Genomic DNA, 20,996 nt, shown 5'->3' with positions numbered 1-20,996 from the left:
AAGCCTCCAAGGACATAATAACTTAGTGATATGAATCCGAACTGTGGTATTGGGCTGAAGTTTGATTTGGAGCAGAAAACAACACTGGGAATGAATAGCTATTTAATTTTTAGCACATATGATGCATGTGTGCGTCTATTTTTAACTTTCTTTGGTTCATTAGTTTTGTTTTCCTTTGTAGGAATAATTGCGTGTGAAATACTGCACATTATGTGCATGTGCTAAAATCATTCTTTTCTAAAAGCTGGTTACAGAAGACATTCGGTGACATTCTTTTGAGAACATGTGGCCTGAATTCTGGGCAGGTTGTATTAACACAACTTAATAATGTGCTTTAACCCAAATGACACCAATGCAAAGTGCCAAAAACTAAAATTCCTCCACCCAGCCACTCGATGCTCAGGATCGCGTTGATCTAGAATCTACACTTTCATGTTAAAATACCTAAAATTACAAACTTTACAGAGAAATAAATATGTTTACAGCCACAGTTGTGACCTGTGGCAGTTGTGGCTCAGGAGTTAGAATAGATCGTTTACCTATTTGAAGGTCAGGGATTTGATCCCCGGCTCCTCTAGTCTGCATGTCATACCCATGAAGTATGTTTGGACGCTTAACCCCAAGTTTCTCCCAATGCATCCATCAGGGTACGAATGTGTGACATTGTGATTAGCCTCACCTGTACTCATTAAAGTCAATGAACTGTAGTTTTGGATCATGTTTGTGCTGTTGGTATAATACACTCAACAAAAATATAAACGCAACACCTTTGTTACTGCTCCCATTCCCCATGGGATGGACGTAGAGACCTAAAATTCATTCCAGATACACAATATAACCATCCCTCCCAAACAGTGGTCACAAATCAGTCCAAATGTGTGGTAGTGGGCACATCTGCTATATTGAGATAATCCATCCCACCTCACAGGTGTGCCACATCAGGATGCTGATCTGACATCATGAGTAGTGCACAGGTGTACCTCAGACTGCCCACAACAAAAGGCCACCCTGGAATGTGCAGTTTTGTCTCACAGCAAAATGCCACAGATGCCACAAGCAATGAGGGAGCGTGCAACTGGCATGCTGACAGCAGGAATGTCAACCAGATCTGTCGCCCGTGCATTGAATGTTCACTTCTCAACCATAAGCCGTCTCCACAGGCGTTTCAGAGAATATGGCAGCACATCCAACCGGCCTCACAACCGCAGACCTCGTGTAACCACACCAGCCCAGGACCTCCACATCCAGCAGGTTCACCTCCAAGATCGTCTGAGACCAGCCACCCAGACAGCTGCTGGAACAATTGGTTTGCACAACCAAACAATTTCTGCACGAACTGTCAGAAACCGTCTCAGGGACGCTCAACTGCATGCCCGTCGTCCTCATCGGGGTCTTGACCTGACTCCAGCTCGTCGCCGTAACAGACTTGTGTGGGCAAATGCTCACATTCGATGGCGTCTGGCACGTTGGAGAGGTGTGCGCTTCACGGATGAATCATGGTTCACATTGTTCAGGGCAGATGGCAGCTGAGAATGTCCCAGTTCTTGCATGGCCAGCATACTCACCGGACATGTCACCCATTGAGCATGTTCGGGATGTGCTTGACCGGCGTATACGACAGCGTGTACCAGTTCCCACGAATATCCAACAACCTCGCACAGCCATTGAAGTGGAGTGGACCAACATTCCACAGGCCACAATTGACAATCTGATGGACTCCATGCGACGATGTGTTGCACTGCATGAGGCAAATGGTGGTCACACCAGATACTGACCGGTTCTGGGTCCCCAGACCCCCAATAGCGCAAAAAACTGCACATTCCAGGGTGGCCTTTTGTTGTGGGCAGTCTGAGGTACACCTGTGCACTACTCATGATGTCAGATCAGCATCCTGATGTGGCACACCTGTGAGGTGGGATGGATTATCTCAATATGGCAGATGTGCCCACTACCACACATTTGGACTGATTTGTGACCACTGTTTGGGAGGGATGGTTATATTGTGTATCTGGAATGAATTTTAGGTCTCTACGTCCATCCCATGGGGAATGGGAGCAGTAACAAAGGTGTTGCGTTTATATTTTTGTTGAGTGTAATATGGCTTATTGTGCATTTAAATTTACCATTTAAGAAGTATGTAGCTCAGTTTCAGTGAAGGCAGTTTCCGTATTTTATCTGTTAGCGCTAATTAGCAGGTAGGCTATGTGTTTTTCTGATGCATGTGTACAGTATATAAATGCAGCTTGCTAACCAAGTTTGATTACGTTAGCTATTAGCATGAGAAGCACTATTCAGAGTTTGAAAAGCTGAACAAGACAATCAGACAAAACACACAATTTAATTCTAAACCTTCAAGTTCAAAAGAAAACACATGAGGTCTTTTTTTTGTTTTTGTTTTCATTTTCAATACATCTCCTTTGTCAGTGCAGCACATCCATCTAATACTAATTAGACTGCTACCAACATGTTGGGTGCATAGCAACAGGAGAACATCTGCACCTTTTTAGCTCTTGTTGTCTCAAATATCCAATTTGGCATTCGCTTGCTGTGTTACAGAAGTGGCCAATCTTGAAAGCGTGTATACATGTATGCTGTGAGGAAGGGGACCCAATCACCTTTGGGTGTCCTTGAGCAAGGCACTTAATCAACAGCTGCTCCAGTGAAGCTGCAGTAGATAGTGACGTAGCTGCACTGGGTGGCTGCCAACTCGACGTGTGCGTGAAAAGATCACGGTCCTCTGCAGGGTGAACTAAAGCTAAACTCACCCTTCAAATGTCATTTGCACAGTTCGCGTCCAAATAATTTCTGTATTCATCAGAAAGTAACTCCAAAATAGCTTTCCTAATAATATGCTTTCTACTCGGGTGCTGAGAGCTCATCAGTGATAATGAATACCTTCAGACAAGGCCTGGATTTTTGGTGTGCGGGGGTGAAAGTCTGTCTGTTCCAGGCACCAGATGCTAAGCTTTGTCTTTTTCATTCAAATGGATTGGTGGGAAACACTACATTACCATTTTAACCATCCAGATTACCAATTCTACACATAATTTGTCATCATCGTTTGATAACTTAATTACTGTGGAACAAGATAAAAACTCATTAGCACGTCTTTCACAGGGTGGCTGCTATCCTGATGACAGAGGAGACTGCGCTCGGTCTTCTGCTCTCTTTTAATCCTGACAGTCAAACACAATCAATCAGAAACTCACACAAAGAGAGTCTCACACATACAAACACAGTGTCACCCAGCACTCGCTCCTTCATCAGTGTCACAAATCCCGAGATAAATGGGAGTTGAAACACTCTGTTTGCTTCAGTGTTTCAGAGAGGCCAATACAGAGTGGAGTGGAGAAAAGGGAAAGAAGTACAGAGCAATGTAAAGAGATTTAAGTAAAAAACTTCAGAGACAGGTGCTACCATAGACTGTATATAAAAGATGTCCATTTTTCAGATAACATGTGAAGCGTTTTACGCCTGCATTCTTTCTAAAAGCCAGCAGGGGGTGACCTCTGTTGTTGCAAGAAGTTAAAATTGTTGTAATTAAGATTCTCAGTTGAGTCAGCAAGGAGGATAAAGCAGGATATGTGAGTCAATGCATGTGCAGTGATATCGAGTGATATCACATTTCTATGCATAGTTTTTAATCGCGTGGTTTTACGTAGCCTACCACTTTCTGGCTGAGTTTCTGTGATTCGAAATCCTTTCACTTTGTCATAATACCACTAACAGATGATTGTGGAATATTTAGAAATGAGGAAATTTCATGACTGGACTTGCACAGCTGGCATCCTGTCACGGTACCATTCTATAATTCAGTGAGCTCTTGAAAGCAACCCATGTTTGTAGATGCAGTCTGGATGCCTAGGTGCTTAATTTTATACACCCGTGTCCGTGGAAGTGACTGGAACACCGGAATTCAGTGATTTGGATGAGTTTCCGGTAGGTGTTGGACTCTGCCAGGGCTGCCCTTTGTCACAGTTCATAACTGTTTTGGACAGAATTTCTAGATGTAGGCAAGTGGCAGAAGGCTTCCACTTGTTTGGTCTCAGAATCTCATCTCTGTTTTTCACAAATGATGTGGTTCTGTTGGCTTCATCAGGTGACAGCCTCCAGCTCACACTGGACTGGTTTGCAGCCCAGTTTGAGACAATCAGCACCGCCAAATCTGAGGCCATGGTTTTCAGCCGAAAAAGGGTGGTTCACGAGTGTGGGGAGAAGGGAGCAGGCGATCGACAGATGGATTGGTGCTGCGGCTGCCCGATGCAGACGCTGTACCGGTCCATTATGGAGAAGAGAGAGCTGAGTGTAGAAGCGAAGCTCTCGATTCACCAGCTGATCTGCATCCCTACCCTTACCTATGGTCACGAGCTGTGGGTAGTGACTGAAAGAACGAGACTGTGGATACAAGTGCCGGAAATGGGGTTTCTTTGAAGGGTGGCTGGGCTCTCCCTTAGAGATAGGGTGAGGAGTTCGGCCATCTGAGATGGGCTCAGAGTAGAGCCACTGCTCCTCCAAATCCAAAGGAGCCAGTTGAGGTGGTTCGGGGATCTGACTAGGATGCCTCCGGGCACCCCCTAGATGAGGTGTCCCACAGGGAGGAGGCCCTGGGGCAGACCCTGGACATGCTGGAGAGATTGTATCTCTAGGCTGGGAATGCACTGGTGTTTCCCTGGGAGGAAGTTGCCGGGAAGAGGGAGGTCTGGGCTTCTCTGCTTAGGATGCTGCCACCGTGACCCACCCATTGGCCTAGGTTATTGTTATGATGGTTATGTTTAATTGTCGAACACTCTCTTGGAAAACGAGAGAATTTCTTGCTCTTTTCTGGATATTCATTACAACCTGAAGTGTTTCTCTAACCAGAACTTGGAGAACCTGCTTCATTTAGCAAAAGCAGCTGAACTCTGAGCTGCTGGAGAACAACTATGCAGGATGAGGGACTCACTGAAGATACAGCTGATTACGCTCATTTATTTATTGTCACAAGTAACTTTTGCAACGCTCACATGTGCATTTAAATTTAACATTCACGGAGCTTTTTATAGAGACAACGACGGAAAGTCAAATCAGGTAAAGGACAAAAGAGGAAGGCAGATTTTGAGTGTGTAGTGGAGAAAAGCTGACAGCAGCCGGAAAAAAACCTCTGTGTGTGTGTGTGTTGGGAGTTTCACCAGGCAGCTGCTCTCAGTTTTGGCTGAATTAAGTTTGCACTGCAGGGGGCCGCTCTGCTCCAATGAGAAACACCATAACTGAACCAATGCAGTGAATGATGCTGAGTGACAGCCTCTAATATCCTGTTGATACAATTATCTGTACAACATTACTGCCTAATTTGACTTTAGACAGAAAAACAGATCGAGGCTCTTCAAAGAGAAACAGGTGAGAATACCTTTTCTTTGGAGTCATCTTGGAAATTTAACCTAATTTCCTGAAGAAAACTTAATCTAATTTAAATGGTGAAATGTATAGAGCTACAAAACATTCTGTATACTATTTATTTGGATTGATTTTTAAGCATCAGTGACAGCAAGTGTTGATGTTTAAGATGCAGGCTTTATAATCGTTTGCCTCCAGCTGGACTCACATGAAAAAGCTTCGTAATTTTGAAGAAAAATAAGCAAACAGGAACATATTTGTGGTTTTAAGTGGACAGAAACATATAGCATAATAACACATCACCAAGACAAACATGAACTGACTTCCATGTAGCAGTTTGTACTTTGTATTTAGTGAAATGGTAATGTGCTTTCACACTGCTGTGTGCCTGAGCTGTTGAGAAGTCACAGATTTTCACCAAACAGGAGGCATCGACAGCTTGGCACCATTTTCTGCACCAGCCAACAGACTGTAGGCTGGTCATGACTCAGGAGTATTTAGAGACCAGACTTTGTCTGTCTGGGCTTTTTTTTATTTTATAAAAAAGCAAGCATTACGTGACTTTGGAAGCTCTGGTCACAGCATTTCAAAAGGAAGAACAGCATTGCAGGTTTTTTTTTTAAAGATTTGTTTGGAAATGCCCAGAGTTAAATAGAAATTTGTGTGCTCTGATATCTGCGTAGATTCTCAGTCATCCAGGTCATGGTAGTCGTAAGAGCTTGAAAAGAGAGCAGCTGAACTTCTTAAAAGACTCTGAAGATGTTTCACCTCTCGTCCAAGAGGCTTCTGAAACCAAGAGGGAGTCCCAGGGATTTAAACCCTACGGGGGTTGTGCTTTAGGTGGTTGTTCACCCACTATTAATAACGAGCGTCACACAGGTGTGAAAAAGGTATAGGTCATTATCACGAGTGTCCTCTGAAGATTACATTGTATTTTAGGTCCATTTTATTTCATGAGACATTTTAAATGTATAAATAACATGTAAGTTTCAAGCCCTTGTACATCAATGCACCAGCTGTCTTGGTTCTGGGTCATTGACTCAGCATGTTGAGTTTATGAACCTTACAGGGTTTTTTTAACGTCTTCTGATAACTCTCCGTTTGTCGTGTCATTTGCTTAATGTCTCCCTCTCCTTAGTTCCTGGTTATAGTTTTGTTTATATTGTTAGTTTTGTGTTTTAGTATCAGCTCCCTTGTATTAAGTTCATTCGTGTCGCTGGTTTCATCATTTAGTTATCACGTTTTATTTCACTGATAGTTATTTGTTCACATGCCTTGTGTTGAGTTTTGCTTGCCATCATCTCATTTTCCCAGACTGTTTGCACTCATGTGTTTTCCTCAGCTGTTTCCAACTCTCATTATCCTCAGTGTGTACATACAGTAAGCCCAGTCAGTCCTTTTATCCTTTGGCAGCGCTTTAGTTTTCCTGTCTCGTGATGTTTCTGGTTAGTTTGCTTTTTTGTTTTCCCTGACTTTTTGATTAAGTTGCCTTTTGGACTTGAATTGTCTTCATTTTGAGTTACAGTCTGTCTGTTCATGTGCTACGTCTGCATTTAGGGTCCACACTCCACTTTAACACCAGTAAAGTATATATTGATTGCGAACAGACTTTTCAGTCCAGAAAGAACAACTCTGGAAAATGCTTCAACTTTGTTCTCCCAAACATCATTTGTGAAGACGATAACGACACCAGAGTCAGTTCAGATTTCAGATCACGTATAATTTTCACAATTATTCTCAACCCTGTTCGGACCCTGTCTGGTTGTTGTCAAAATTCCTTCTGACTGCTGTTCTCTACTCTGACATTGTCTGGATGTTAATGACTTCGCCCATTAATTTGTATGGGTGAGAGCAGTTTCTGCACTTGGGAGCAATCTGAAAAGATGGCCTTGGACATTAAACGATCATTTCAAAGTCTGCATAAGATCTTTAACCAGACAGCCATCTGTATTCAAGGCCAATAGACGGCTGTCAGGTTCATCTTTTTATCCTTTGTTCACTGGTTTTTGCACCAGTCATTGTCCCCAAGCTTTATAGACAAAGGGTTTCTTTGTATCAGTTAATTGTCTGAATTTCATGATTTTATACGACCTATCACTCTGCTTGGCTCCTTTGAACTGTTAGACGTCTGATGTTATTTTGAAAGGACTTTACCTTGGTCTGTATCACAGGTTTCTTCTTTATTAGGATTTATTTGGGTTGTTTGTCATGTTCTAGTGCACATTTGCCCACCTTTGTGCAAACTGGGATTTTTTTTACAGCGTTTCATCAACTTTTTCGCTGATTCATTGTCATCCCAGCACCTAGAACGGATTTACACACACATCTATGCTCATAAAATATTTAAGCAAACAGCTAAGAAGACAGTGGGAATTCTGAAGCTCTGGGATTTGAGTGTGTGTGTGTGTGTGTGTGTGTGTGTGTGTGTGTGTGTGTGTGTGTGTGTGTGTGTGTGTGTGTGTGTGGCTGCGCTAAAGAAAACCTAAGAAAGCTAGAAGTGTTGGCAGCCTGCCAGCTCTGTTGACCTTGAACAGGAAGAAAAGGAAGACGACAAACACAGATGTCCCCTTCACCAACACACAACATGAGTGACCTGCAACAAATGTCCCTAATGAAGAGGAGGAGGATGACGAAAATGCTGACGTCAGTCGGAGCCTGCCTTCCAACACAAACACACACACGGTGTCGCAAACAATCTCACATAAACATGCAGATGCATAACGCAACTTCGCACAAATACACAGAAAGGATGACAAAACAAAATTTCCTAGCAGTCACAAACCTTCATGAGGAAGAAGAGCACCAGAATGACAAAGACGCTGACATTAGGGTGCAGCCAGGCAGCAGAGCGGCCCAGACCGACCGGTGGAGGAGACCCTGAAATCTTTGTCCATGTGAAGTTGTCAAACAGAGAGTTGATGCACTCTCTGGGCATCAGCTGGAAAGAAAGAGGACAGAGGGGGAAATGAGGTGAGGAGAGGCAGAAGGGACAAACTCTGAGACAGATGGACAGAGGGGAAACTGGTGCAGGAGGAGAAAAGCAGAATATCTACAAATGTACCTGATTTACATTTAAGATCTTTTTAAAGGCACTTTAAATAAAATGTGAAGCCAAACCTGCATCAAGGTGAAAATGTGATATCTGCTCAAAATTAACCATAACATAAAAATTAGATAAGTTTAGGAAAATGATTTAAATTAGTTTATTATTGTGAAAATAAAATAAAAACCTTTGACACACCCTGAAGTTGATTCATAATCATTTCCAGGCAGTGGTTTCAACCGACAGCAGAGACGGTTATACTTTAACCATTTTTTGCCAAACTTAAAATTTGGCTTGAAAAACAGCAGGCGTGGCTAACAAAGCTTTCTTCTTTTGATCAGCTGTTAAATCAGCTGATAATCGGACCTCCTGTCAATCATTTTCACCAAGTAACAACCTTCATTTTTTAGACAACCTCCAACTGTCTAACAAATATGATGACTTTTCGTGTGGCACACACTGCAAACTATATTCTGTATAAACTTCAAGTATTTTATTTGATGGTTACTTGTGTGTTATATGTGCGTTTGTCCTTTGCACCCATGCAGTTCATGAGTGCAGCTTGCTAACCAAGATTGCAAGTGTTAGCACTCTGCCTGCTCATTTTACATATTACAGTAAATGTGACCAATTTCATTACACCATCTATAGTTTTTTTTATTTACAGGAGTCAGTCAAACGTAACAATGCATTCACAAATCTGTGAAATAAAAAGTACCCTCACACTTTTCATTTTCAAAGTGTGACAAAACTCGTTTTTTCCAAAGAAATAGAGGATTAGAACACAGGGAAGATATGTAAGAGGTCGTCTACACAAAACAAGGGGAGAAGGTAAAGCAAAAAAAGAACAGGATGAGAAAATTATTGAAAATTAATGAGAAAGTCAAAAAGGAGAGGGATATAGGGGGAAGTTATAGCAATAAAAGGTGAAAATAAAAATAAAAACAAGGAGGAAACGGTGAAGGGAGAGAGGAAAGGAGAGCAAGGGAAGGAGGAAATATGGTTAAAGGCGGAGTGAAATTTAAAAGGAGGATGAGGGATAAGAAGGAAATGGACACGGAAGAAGAGGAAGAAGTTTAAGAGGGAAAAAGGGAGGAAAAAAAGTGAAGTGAGGAAGAAAGTCAATTGAGATAAACAGGCAGGAAGTCATCCAGAAGGCTGGAAGCAGACGGGTATGGGTGGCCGTGTCCAATGAGTCATTCACTTCTGATGACTCATGAATGACTAATTCACTTCAACCGTTTTTGCTCCACATTTGCATAGATGCCTCTGAAACTGCTCACAGGAACAAAACGCAGCGCCTCCCGCATCTGCATAACGCCACTGCGGGGGGGAGAAACAGCACCAACGTCATTTTGATTTCTCTACTTTTCTATTTCCTGCTTGAGTTCGGCTCGAATCGTGGTCCCTGAAATCCACCGTTTCAAGTGTGAGTGGAACTGTTGAGGTTCTGTGAAAGGCTGCTGTGGGCCTCTGCAGGGCTCGGATGTAAAAGGCTTTCCTGCTGCTTTTTGAAGTTGCGGGTTCATGTCTGGTTCACAACCCTTGTAGCATTTAATCTCCTCTCAGTGAGTTGCTTCTTCTGTCACTTTGCACCGAGCTGCCACGTTGGATTGGAAGGATTTCATTCCCCAAAGGGTGTGGATAAAGTCTTTGAGGAAAAGAAGAGGTGTCTGTCAAACATGGACCTGTTCACCAACTTAATCTTTTTCCTGAGGAGAAATGATTAAAATTTAGGCATCGCCTGTGTTAAAACCCACAGTGTGTCTTCATTAAAAAGGTGTGACGCATTTCTACAACGAGTGTGTGAATCATGTTGGGGTGTTACTGACTGACATATGCATTAAAACACATACCTGGTTCACACTAAGTGGTCTATTCTGAGCGCGTGTGAAACACATGATTAGCTTTTAGCTCTGGGTGGGTGAGCTGTTGATCTTTTTTCTTACCTTGAAAATCCATTTGCACACAGCAGGGCCACAGATGTGCATTAATATGGCGAAGATGTTCAGAATATTGCACATAGGGATATGTGCAATATTCTGATGTATAAGGAAAACAAGTTTTTAAGGCTAAAATGGTAAAACAGAATAGACAGTGTTGTGCAAAAGTCTTGAAGAGTCTTAGTTCATATTTTCCCATGAAAATGGAAACAGATGCAGACATACATTTCTCCACCGTGGTCAACAAACTGCCAAGCAGGCAGGAAATGAGAGAAAGGAGATCAGCAGAAGGAGAACATGGGTCGAGTCAGGAGGCTTAAGTACGAGATGAAAATAGACATGGAAGAAAAGGACCGAGTATAACAGAAAAACATGAATTTTACTTCACAAAACACAGGAGTTGGTTTATTATTGAGTAGGTTGATTTAGTTTGGTGCATTCTCAGTAAGTCTTTGGGTATCAGAAAAACTTGATTTTTTTTCTTTGTTATTTCTATAAATCAACCAATTTTGTCAACTGTTGCCACACATAAGTGGAGCATTAACATCTATGTTAAAATATTTATTGTTTGACGGCCGCGGTGTCTCTTTCCATGCCGGGGAACTTTGAAAGCCTGGGCTCCAAGACTTTGTTGAGTGAAGAGCCGTAAACACTGACACAGCTTTCCAAAAGAAACACAACATAATACTACAGTTATTCACATTATATTACTAGATCATACTATGTGGCTCGTGCTTCAAAGTTAACCTTACAACAGGGCTAAAAACTGATATGCCAAATTTTTATATCAATTATTAAAAACATTCGGGAGGGGATGGGTAGCATTTTCTGCCTCAGTGAGTCATGCTGACTTAGGCTACATCCACACGTACACGGCTATTTTTGAAAACTGAGATTTTCTGTTTTTGTTTAAAAAAATAAAATAAAATAAAATCCTGTCCACATGTACAGTTTTGAAAACATCTCTGTCCACATGTAAACACAAAACATGAAGTCAAAGGATGTCAAGAACATGCCAAATCCTAACCGTGAAGTAATGTTGGCCAATCAGAAGACTAGAAGCCTGTGAGGGAAAGAGTAAACAGGCACTCACAAAACCTTAAGTACTTCTGATAAGTAGTAGTTTTTCTGGAAAGGCAGCTAATTTTGTGTTACTTTTCAAGTGCTTTCATCATTTAAAGTGTTAATAACTAAAGACAGTATTTTGGATTTTGTCTCACTGGGTCTCTTGGCCGGAGTTTATTCAATAAAGAAACAAACTGAAAATTTCACGTCACTCTGAGTGACTCATAATCATAAGTCACAGCACTGTGAAATATGGCTGGTGGAGACTCACAACTTAGGCATGAACAAAATGCATACAGCATGCATACATTCAATTTTTAAAAAAATTACATTTATTCAAAACCAACGCCGACGTTGGCGTCGGGATTTGGGTTTTAAGAGCGTCTGTGTTTAATGTAGAAGTTCACTCTGACGCCTCTGTCTTTGTAAATGGACGGACAGTAACTGCATGTTTATATGTAAGCATGTAAAAACTGCAGATAGTCAGATTAACAGCAACAGTATTTTGTCTCTATCCGCCATTGCAGAAATTCATCTCATGTAAACAATAACGTGGTTTTTAAAAATCTCAGTTTTCAGTGACCTAAAACGCCATTTACGTGTGGACGAAAGGTCCAAACGCATAGAAAAAGATGCTTGTGTACGTGTGGATGTAGCGTTAGATAAAGTAAGCAAAGAGCCAATTGATACACAGAGAGCAGAAATACACCAAACTCCATGAATCCAAGTGGAAAAATATGCAATAAGATGAGAATCAACTTTTACTTTCTTGTCATATTTCTCATCACAGGAAACGCACTCGTTTTCACACCCGTGTCCTATGTTGAAATCAAATTAGAAAGCAGTATAGACTCACTACAGTCATCCTCCTTAATATTCAGTAACATGAACGGGTTGTGGTTTGTTTACTTTTTCTTTTAGGTCATCGGGGGTCGGATTGAGTTGTTCCACAGGCCAGTTCAAGCCCTCAGGCTCTGTTTTGCTTATGTGTGCATTCAGGTGTCTCATTATTTTCCAGCCTTCTGCACGACTTTGCTAAACAGTGAGAGAAATTTGGCTTCAAGCAACCAGTGAATAAACTTCTATATATCTGAAAACTTTTCAGCCTTTTACAAACTTAACTGAATTCATCTTTGGAGTCTAATTACACTGCATGATTAAAGTTCGCTGGTTTGTCTCTCATTAGTGCTCAAACTAAGTGTTCATGTTAGGAGCACCCTGCGGCACTCAGAAGTCACGGTTTGTAAATACTGAACTTCAAATCCCAAAACTTGTGTGATGTGACATCAGTGGAGGGGACACAGCAGGCTCACATTTATCATGGCTACTGGACTGTGATGATGCTTTGCACCAAAGGAAACCGAAGATCTAAGAGACCACTGGTGTCGGCTTTCTGTGGACTTCAGGCCAAAGAAGCTCAGATTAAGCTTTCAGGTTACGATACGTATACGACTACATGAGGATGGTTACTGGACACCAAAACTTTGTGTTCTTGATGTAAAAACAAATGATTACTAAAATAAATAAATTAGCATGTAAATCAATTATTCAATATTCTATAGTGCTTACATAATAAACAGGACAACAAGCTATAAACTGACCTCTCCTGCCATGAACTGTCCAAATCCAGGTGGAAAGGTCAAGGTGGCGATTATCAGCGTTACCACAGCGGGAAAAAGCAGTCGGCTGGGAGGGAAAACAAAAGGAAAGTCAAAGCTCTGTGAACGAAACAAGCACCAGTAATTACCCTGATTATACCTGTGCATTAAAGTAATTAAAATACCCACAGTAAGGCACAGGCAGCATGGGCTAAAGTAAATTAAAAGCTGCCACAGCAAAGAGAGGCTCACTGTTTAGTCAGGAAGCGGGTCATGGCATTGGGTCTTCTCATAAACAGCACCACCTGTCTGTTGAGGTAGACGAAGAACGCGCCGAGGAACCCGCAGAAGATCCTGTACCAACGAGAAAGTCGGACACTCATTAATTACAGCCTTAAGTCATTTATTATATACATGTTGCTGTCATACATATCAGCATAGTCTCAAGACATTTGTCCAGTGTCTGATGTTACATTGGGCACTACTGTTTAGTTTCATTGGCCAGTGGGGGAAAAGGTGATTTTGCTTACTTTATAATGCAGTTTCTATCGTGTAGAACAGAGGCGTCCAACTCCAGTCCTCGAGAGCTACTGTCCTGCAGCTTTTAGATGCATCCCTACTCCAACACAGCTGAATCAAATGGATGGATTACCTCTTCAGCCATCAAGTTTGGCAAAGGCCTGATAACAAGCCACTCATTTGATTCAGGTGTGTCGGAACAAGGATGCATCTAAAACAGGGCTCTCAAACTCCTCGAGGGCCGGTGTCCTGAAACTTTTCCATGTGTCCCTGCTGCAACACACCTGAATACAATTAGTAGGTCATTAGCAAGACTACAACACTTGACTGCATGCTGAGGTGGCAACTCAGCCATTTGACTCATGTTACAGCAGCTCATGAGTGAATGAACAAGGTGCAATAAAGGTACTGTTAGAAGTACATTTTTCCAAACAGTTACTTTTACTTAAATTTACTTGAGTTAGGGGTTGCCACCTCAGCATGCAGTCAAGTTCTATAGAGTCTTGTTAATGCCTACTAATTTTATTCAGGTGTGTTGTAACAGGGACACATGGAAAAGTTTCAGGACACCGGCCCTTGAGGGACTGGAGTTGGACATCACTGGTGTAGAACAACACTGCACTTACAATTTAAAAAGTAGTAAAAGCTTCAAAATGAATGTCAGGGAAAAATGACATTTCTGTTTCATGTTTAGGCTTTTTCTGAGCAGATGGTTTGCTGTGGTTTTTTATACTGGATGGTTTTGGTTGTAATAACTGTAAAGAGCGCTGGCGTTCCCATCTATGAAAGACACTTCACCTGGTTCAAGGTTGTGGTGCTTCGTCTTTACTGCTCAGCACACGAAGCACAGTAGCCTCAAACAAATCAGCAGCCCCTCAGCAAGTAACTGGTTATGACTGCGTAACTAGCAATCACCTTCATTTTCTCATGTCAACCTAACTGTAGCAAACTGTGTAAATACTCATCGAGTAGAGGAAATCATAAAATAACAGCTGCAACTACATTTTTATTATTCAACTGATTTTCTCCATTTTCAGTCTGGTCCCTGAGGACATGTTTGGACATGCAGAGTGAAAATGGTCAAACATATATACTCTCATCCCAAAAGGTTGATTCTGTTCATCTGGAACTGAAAACACTACGTCCAGATGAACAGAATCAACCTTTTACAATTTAAATACCTGGATGATTGAGCATGCATCAAGACATGCATACTCTACTCACTACTTCATTAGTTGCATCTTGCTAGTACCAGGTTGGGCCACCTTTTCCCTTCAGAACTGCCTTAATTCTTCATGGCATAGATTCAATAACATGTTGGAAATGTTTTGAGAGAGATTTTGGTCCACATTGACATGATGTCACAGAGTTACTGCAGATTTGTCAGCTGCACATCCATGATGTCCTATTAGATTGAAATCTGGTGGCTGAACTCATTGTCATCTTTTAGAAATCTGTTTGAGATTACTCGAGCTTTGAAACACGACATATTATTCTGCTAGGAGCAGCCATCAGAAGATGGACACTATGTGATCATAAAGAGACAGACATGGGCCCCAAAGTGTGCCGAGAAAATATCCCCCACACTATTACACCACCAGCAGCCAATCATACAATGCAGGATGGATCCATGTTTTTTATGCCAAATTATGATCCTGACATCTGAATGTTGCAGCAGAAATCGAGACAAATCAGGCCAGGCAACATTTTTCCAGTCTTGATGAGCCTGTGTGAGTTTATTGGCTGACATAAGCAGCATCTAGTCTGGTCTTCTGCTGCTGCAGCCAAACTGTTTCAAACACTGTCAGGGTGAGCTCTTCTGCATGTCACGAGTGGTTGTTTAATTTACTGCTGCCTGTCAGGTTGAAGCAGAGTGACCATTCTCCTCTGACCTCTACATATTTTCTCTTTTTTGGACATTTCTCAGTAACCCCTGCAGATGGCTATGTGGGGAAAATCCCAGTAGATCAGCAGTTTATGAAATATTCAGACCAGCAATTATGCCACAATCAGAGTCGCTTAAATCACGCTTTTCCTTGTTCTGATGCACTTTCTGTCCAAATACTGGTGAGTTGGACATATGCCTTCACAAAGAACAGGTGTACCTAACGAGTTTGCCGGGGGGGGGGGGGGGTTGTTTGCTTTCTCTTTGCTCACCCAATGATGGCGAATGCTGGCAGCTCCTGCAGATCAAAAGGGAAATCCATACGAAAGTTTGTCCTGAACAGAGCCGTGATGGTTACTGGAAGAAAAAGAAAAAGTGCCCAAATTTATACCCTCGGCTTTCATTTCAATTCATTTAAATAATGAACTGGAGCTTGTGGTTATTTTAGTACTTAGACTAATAGCAGATAACACATTTACTGTGACATACAAACACAAAGCTAATATGTGGTGTACTGCAAAGTCACAGGAATGTGTTTGTACAGCAAAATGATTGGTTAAACATCCACGGAGACGCGAGCGAGGCACTGAAACACTCTGCTGCTACATGAAGGAGGAGATCGCCATCTAGTGGAGGGAGAGTGCTGTAACTACAGTACACACATATTGTCAGTGTCCATATAAAGACATGACACTTTGCTTCGTGGAGAGAGGGCTCCCTCTAGCTCATGTCTTGGAAAGTAGTATATATATATTTGCACACATACCTGCATCTTTATTAAACACGGATAACACTCTGAATATGAAGGCACTAAATGTAGCAGCAAAGTATCCTCTCCAGTAGTTTCTTACAGCAAAGTATGTAGATGTTACCTCTATGCTGAAGAGCACACCTGGTGGAGGAAGAAAAAAAGAGCAGAGAATTAGTCATGTATCAGATGTGTACTTCCATCATCACACTAATCTACATTTAAAACCTCTGCAATATGGAAAACTGACTGTAGATGAACATAAGAATTCTGATATTTTCCGTTTTTGACTCTGAATTTCGGTTTCCTGTGTGCACCAGACTGTGATGAAAATACCCAAAGCAGAGGTCTGACTGTCTTACATGCACTCCTGAGGGATATGAGTCAGACAAAGAGAGCAGAGGAGCACAGGGAAAAGGATGTGTACCTCCAAGCGGAGTACCGAAGCAGCAGCCCACCCCGACAGCACAACCGACCGTCAGGATGTCTGTGTAACAGTATGGATTCTACTGATCCAGAGAGGAGGAGGAGTCAGCATTGAAACAACATATAAATAAGGAATATTCAATCAGAGGGAAATTCGAGTGTTTCCTGACATCAGCTTACCTGATAAACTCCTGAAAAAAAGGACATGAACCTGCTGAGAACTGCTGCACAGATGCTGGCAATGTGAACAAACGGGCCCTGAGTGCAGGAATGGAGCATAAAAAGAAAAAGGTTAATCAAATAAAACAATGCAATGGTTCGATGAAATGAAACAGCCCGCGAGAAGCTTTTTCATTTATCTGGGCTGACCCACCTCTTTGCCTACAGGCATGCCGCTGCCCAGAGCAGCCGTCAGACCAATGACTTTGGCGATGAACGCCTTCAGAGTCAAATACTCCTTTAGTACCACACCTCTCAGGATGGTCTTCAACTCTGGTATACCAGAACCTAGAACAGAAGGGTTATATAACAAAATAATAATAACTGTTCTGAACCTTTTATGACTCGACACACTTTCCTAACCTTACACTTGTCTCAGATGGCTTTGGTGCTGCTGTTTTCTGAATAATTTGTTGCAAATTCTCAATTAATTTTCATTCAGGGCATCAAACATTTCTGCAAGTGGCATTTTATGTCAAATGCTGCTTGCAGAAATAATTACAAGTTTTCCTTTGCAATTAGTTAGTGATGCTTGAGGGAAAAAGTTACAAAATAATTCCACATTTGCAGGTTGGAGAAAGCGTCAAAAGTTTGCCAGCCAGGAGACTGTGGTTCATTTATGTTGTGTGTTTGTTGTGCTTTGTTTCACTTGGTGGATTCTTTCTTTTTCTTCATTGTGCCTGCTGTTTAGGTTTAGACATCAAATCAAATCCACAGTATTAACCATATGAAGCACAATATTGATTGCACACAAATGTGAGAGATCTTTTACAAACATCCATATGTCCCAAGGCACCAAACCAAAGGAAAACCTTGTGTCTATCTGTGAGACAACAAAACAGCAGTACTGTGTGACACCGTGAGAACGAAAACAGACAGAAAACAATAGCAATGCAAAAACTTTCCTCTGTAAAGCTGCTGTTGGTAAACAAGCATCATAAAGGGCTGAAAGTGTGAAAAATTGCATAGTTTAGATGAATGAAAAACTATTTTGTTGATCGGTTGTTTAATGGCTGCAGAGAAAATGAGTTGGAGATGTTCTCCCTCAGCTTCAGTTCCCTATTTTTTTCTTAATTTCATAACCAATAAGAACCTAAATGTCTGATCCTGTCCCAGTATTTAAGAGTGCAGACTAAATTTGAAATGCACTTTTAAATCTATGGATTACACGTTACGGTAGACAAACACACAGAAGCATGAGAAAGACAGGGGTACAGACCAATAGCTTGAGGGGAAACCAGGTGACAGAAGAGGGAGGAGAAGAGGATAAACATCAGGGGATAGGATACCCAGGCCAGGTACTGCAGGGGGATGTTCCCCCTCAGCTCCCCGTGAATCCACTTATAGGCTGATGCAGGAGGAAATTTAAGGAGGAAAAGAAAACGAGTGTAGAGGCAGAAAAAAGCAAAAACAAAGTAAATTAAAAGAAGAAGTAAAAGAACCAAATTACATGGATAGAAGGAGAGGGAGGAAGGGAAATGGTTAGATATTAAAAGAGGACAGAAAGAAAAGTGCTTCTTGCACAAACACCTGACTCGTGTTTTTGCTTCACAGTCCTACCTTGTAGACTCTTTGCACTGGCGTAGTCCATTGTCCAGCTGACCAGTGCCATTGTGATGCCCAGGAGAACCAGGAAGATCCAGTCCTCTCCCAACCTGGTCACAAGGAATCGCTGCACTCGTGCTATGCAGTCTGCAGAAACCAACACATCCCAGAAGCTCTAAACGTGGCACTCACACAGCATCATTTTCTGTCTTCACTTTTGCCTCATCTCACCTCTACACTTGGAGTAGGAGCGCTTCTTCTTCACAGAGGACGCGAGGTCGGGCTCAGCTGTTTGCTCCTCAGCAGCATCGGTCTCCATATTGGACTGACGCCTGTTCCGTTGCCTGCTGTAGTAGCTGTATTGATGGCGGCTGTGGTATCCGTTTTGGCCACGGCGCCCATGTCCGTGCCGTGTCCTGGCGTGGCTGCGGTGGTGGGTCCCATGTTTCTTGATCTGCCTCTCAGTCAGCAGGCGTGTGGCCTCCCGTCTGCCGGAGCCTCCTTGGTTTTCTTGGTACTCCCCATAGAGCTGCCAAATGATCAGTTAACAATTTTTTGTCTTTTCATGACTCCATCAGACATGAACATGCACAGGTAGTTCCTGAGACAGTGAGAATGAGGAGTGTTTTCCTTTTGGCAGCCTGGCAAAGAAGGGTTCACTTTAAAATTAGACAGGACCACGTGTTGAGCCAAACGGCTCTAATGGAAACGGAAACATGGACTCTGCCTCTAGATTTATCACCGCTGGACAGACTCCATGAAAACTGTCCGGGACATCTGGGGAAGAGATTAATTCTCCTCTGTCGCATTTACAAGTGTCTGGGTTTCACTTCAATAAAGACCCGACTGGACTCAAAGTGGTGGCAAATATAATGTAATGCCTGATCTATGGACACAAACTCAGATTTAATTAATGTCATTAATGCCTAAAAATATTTGTGATCATTTTCTTCATTTCAGGTTATTAAATGTGTCCACAGTTCAGCTCCACACAGATTCATTAATGCACGATGCACTTAAATGCTGGGGAAACTAGGACACCTCTGCTTTTGTGAGATTGATGAGTTAAATCAAAGTGTGAGGAACGTTCTTCTAACTACTCAGTCTGGCTTGTCACTCCTATACCAGCCTATACATTTGGTTCATAAGTCTGGATAAATATACTGCTTGTGATTGGCCAAGTACATCCTGTGCAGGGTTGTATACAGATACTGACAGAGATTCTGCACCACACACACACACACACACACACACACACACACACACACACACACACGTTCGAAGCAGAGCTGCTGAATTGATGGTGAAAATGTTATTGAATTGCCCAAGCATACTTAATACATAAATATGTTGTTTTAAATGAGCTAGATTATGGTTCTTCTGCTGGGAAATTACACAATAATTGCAGACAAAAGAAGATCAATGGGAGACAGACTAGCAGTTCATCATTTGATTAAGCATAAAAAAAATAACCCACTAGAAGTAAAATGTGTTTATATTCAAATATTTTGATATGCACATGTGTGAAATTCTTTTACATGTGTTCAAAGTCTGTCCTGTCTCAAGTGCTACCAACAAATATTATATCTGTATCTAAACTACATTTTCAATGTACACGGGATGAGTTTGAACGCTGCAAAAGCTGCTATCACAATTCTCAATTTATTCTTTCTCACATAGCCGAACTGTTTAGGACTAGTTTGGAGTGCTGTACTGAGAACTCCGCCTCTGTTTTCAATCGCTAACTATTGTAAAATGTCATCTGCTGCAAAACCAAACAGAGGAAAGGTGCATTCAGTCTCTCTGTGGGAATCTCACTTCAATGAAAGGACAGACAAAATAAAGAAAAGATTTTTTGTAGTTAAAACACAGAAGTAATGCAGCTGCAAGGAAAGCAAAAATACTAAACTGTAAATGCAACAAACAGAGTCACATAAACTCAACGACACATAGTGTAGCCACCTTAGTGTAACTGCATACTGACAAAAAATGCTTTGGTGCACAGTCAATACGCTCATCATATTCTCTGATGTCATATATTTACATCATACAGCTGCAAATAAAAAGTATTTTTACTAGTTTTTTTATATAGTATTAAATCACAATGTAACAATTTACTAAAACTAGTAGTTGAATGTAAAGTTTGACTTCACTTAATGTAATCTGAGTGTGAAACCTTTACCATGGTTTCACTCTGTTACGGTGCAAATGTGATGCAAATGTGTACAAACCTCCCTGACAGGTGGATCAGGCCTAGTCGTCACCACAGTCACAGAGGTTGTGTATTCTTTAAATTTCATTGTCACTCCATAGATACAAAAGGCAGAGTGGATACAGAGATTCCAGCTCATTTACCCATTTACACTTGAACCATAAAAAACTCCAGCACTGCCCCACAAATACAGGACCGAGCCTCATATGTGCTTTGGTACATGAACAGCAGACAATAGCAACCCAGGAATATAAGTGACAAGCTGGTAAGTTGTCGCTTATATCACGTCCACGTGTGATCCTTTCAACGCCTTCTGATTTAGCAGGTTCACGGACAGGCCGACTGACGGATGGATGGATTTAGATACACAGACACACGTGCACATAAGGCGCTGGACATGCTGTGTGTCTGTGTGTGTTT

The 20,996-nt window shown here is 41.8% G+C and overlaps 1 protein-coding gene across 1 annotated transcript in view; it reads right to left on the bottom strand.

Moving 5' to 3' along the window:
- clcn1a (chloride channel, voltage-sensitive 1a) overlaps positions 1-20,996 on the bottom strand; it is a gene marked incomplete at its 5' end in the record, with an annotated part of 52,158 nt that overhangs the window by 26,008 nt on the left and 5,154 nt on the right. Inside the window, 10 exons of the mRNA XM_080863283.1 lie at positions 8,156-8,311; positions 13,026-13,110; positions 13,275-13,376; positions 15,699-15,783; positions 16,193-16,318; positions 16,602-16,680; positions 16,781-16,858; positions 16,974-17,107; positions 18,380-18,511; positions 18,596-18,893. Of these exons, the coding sequence (XP_080719409.1) occupies positions 8,156-8,311; positions 13,026-13,110; positions 13,275-13,376; positions 15,699-15,783; positions 16,193-16,318; positions 16,602-16,680; positions 16,781-16,858; positions 16,974-17,107; positions 18,380-18,511; positions 18,596-18,893 (1,275 nt within the window). The remainder of the gene's footprint in view (positions 1-8,155; positions 8,312-13,025; positions 13,111-13,274; positions 13,377-15,698; positions 15,784-16,192; positions 16,319-16,601; positions 16,681-16,780; positions 16,859-16,973; positions 17,108-18,379; positions 18,512-18,595; positions 18,894-20,996) is intronic.

The sequence above is a fragment of the Rhamphochromis sp. 'chilingali' genome, assembly GCF_963969265.1.
Source record: "Rhamphochromis sp. 'chilingali' genome assembly, chromosome: 17".
Classification (NCBI taxonomy): Eukaryota; Metazoa; Chordata; class Actinopteri; order Cichliformes; family Cichlidae; genus Rhamphochromis; species Rhamphochromis sp. 'chilingali'.
This window is presented reverse-complemented; position numbering and strand designations above follow the sequence as displayed.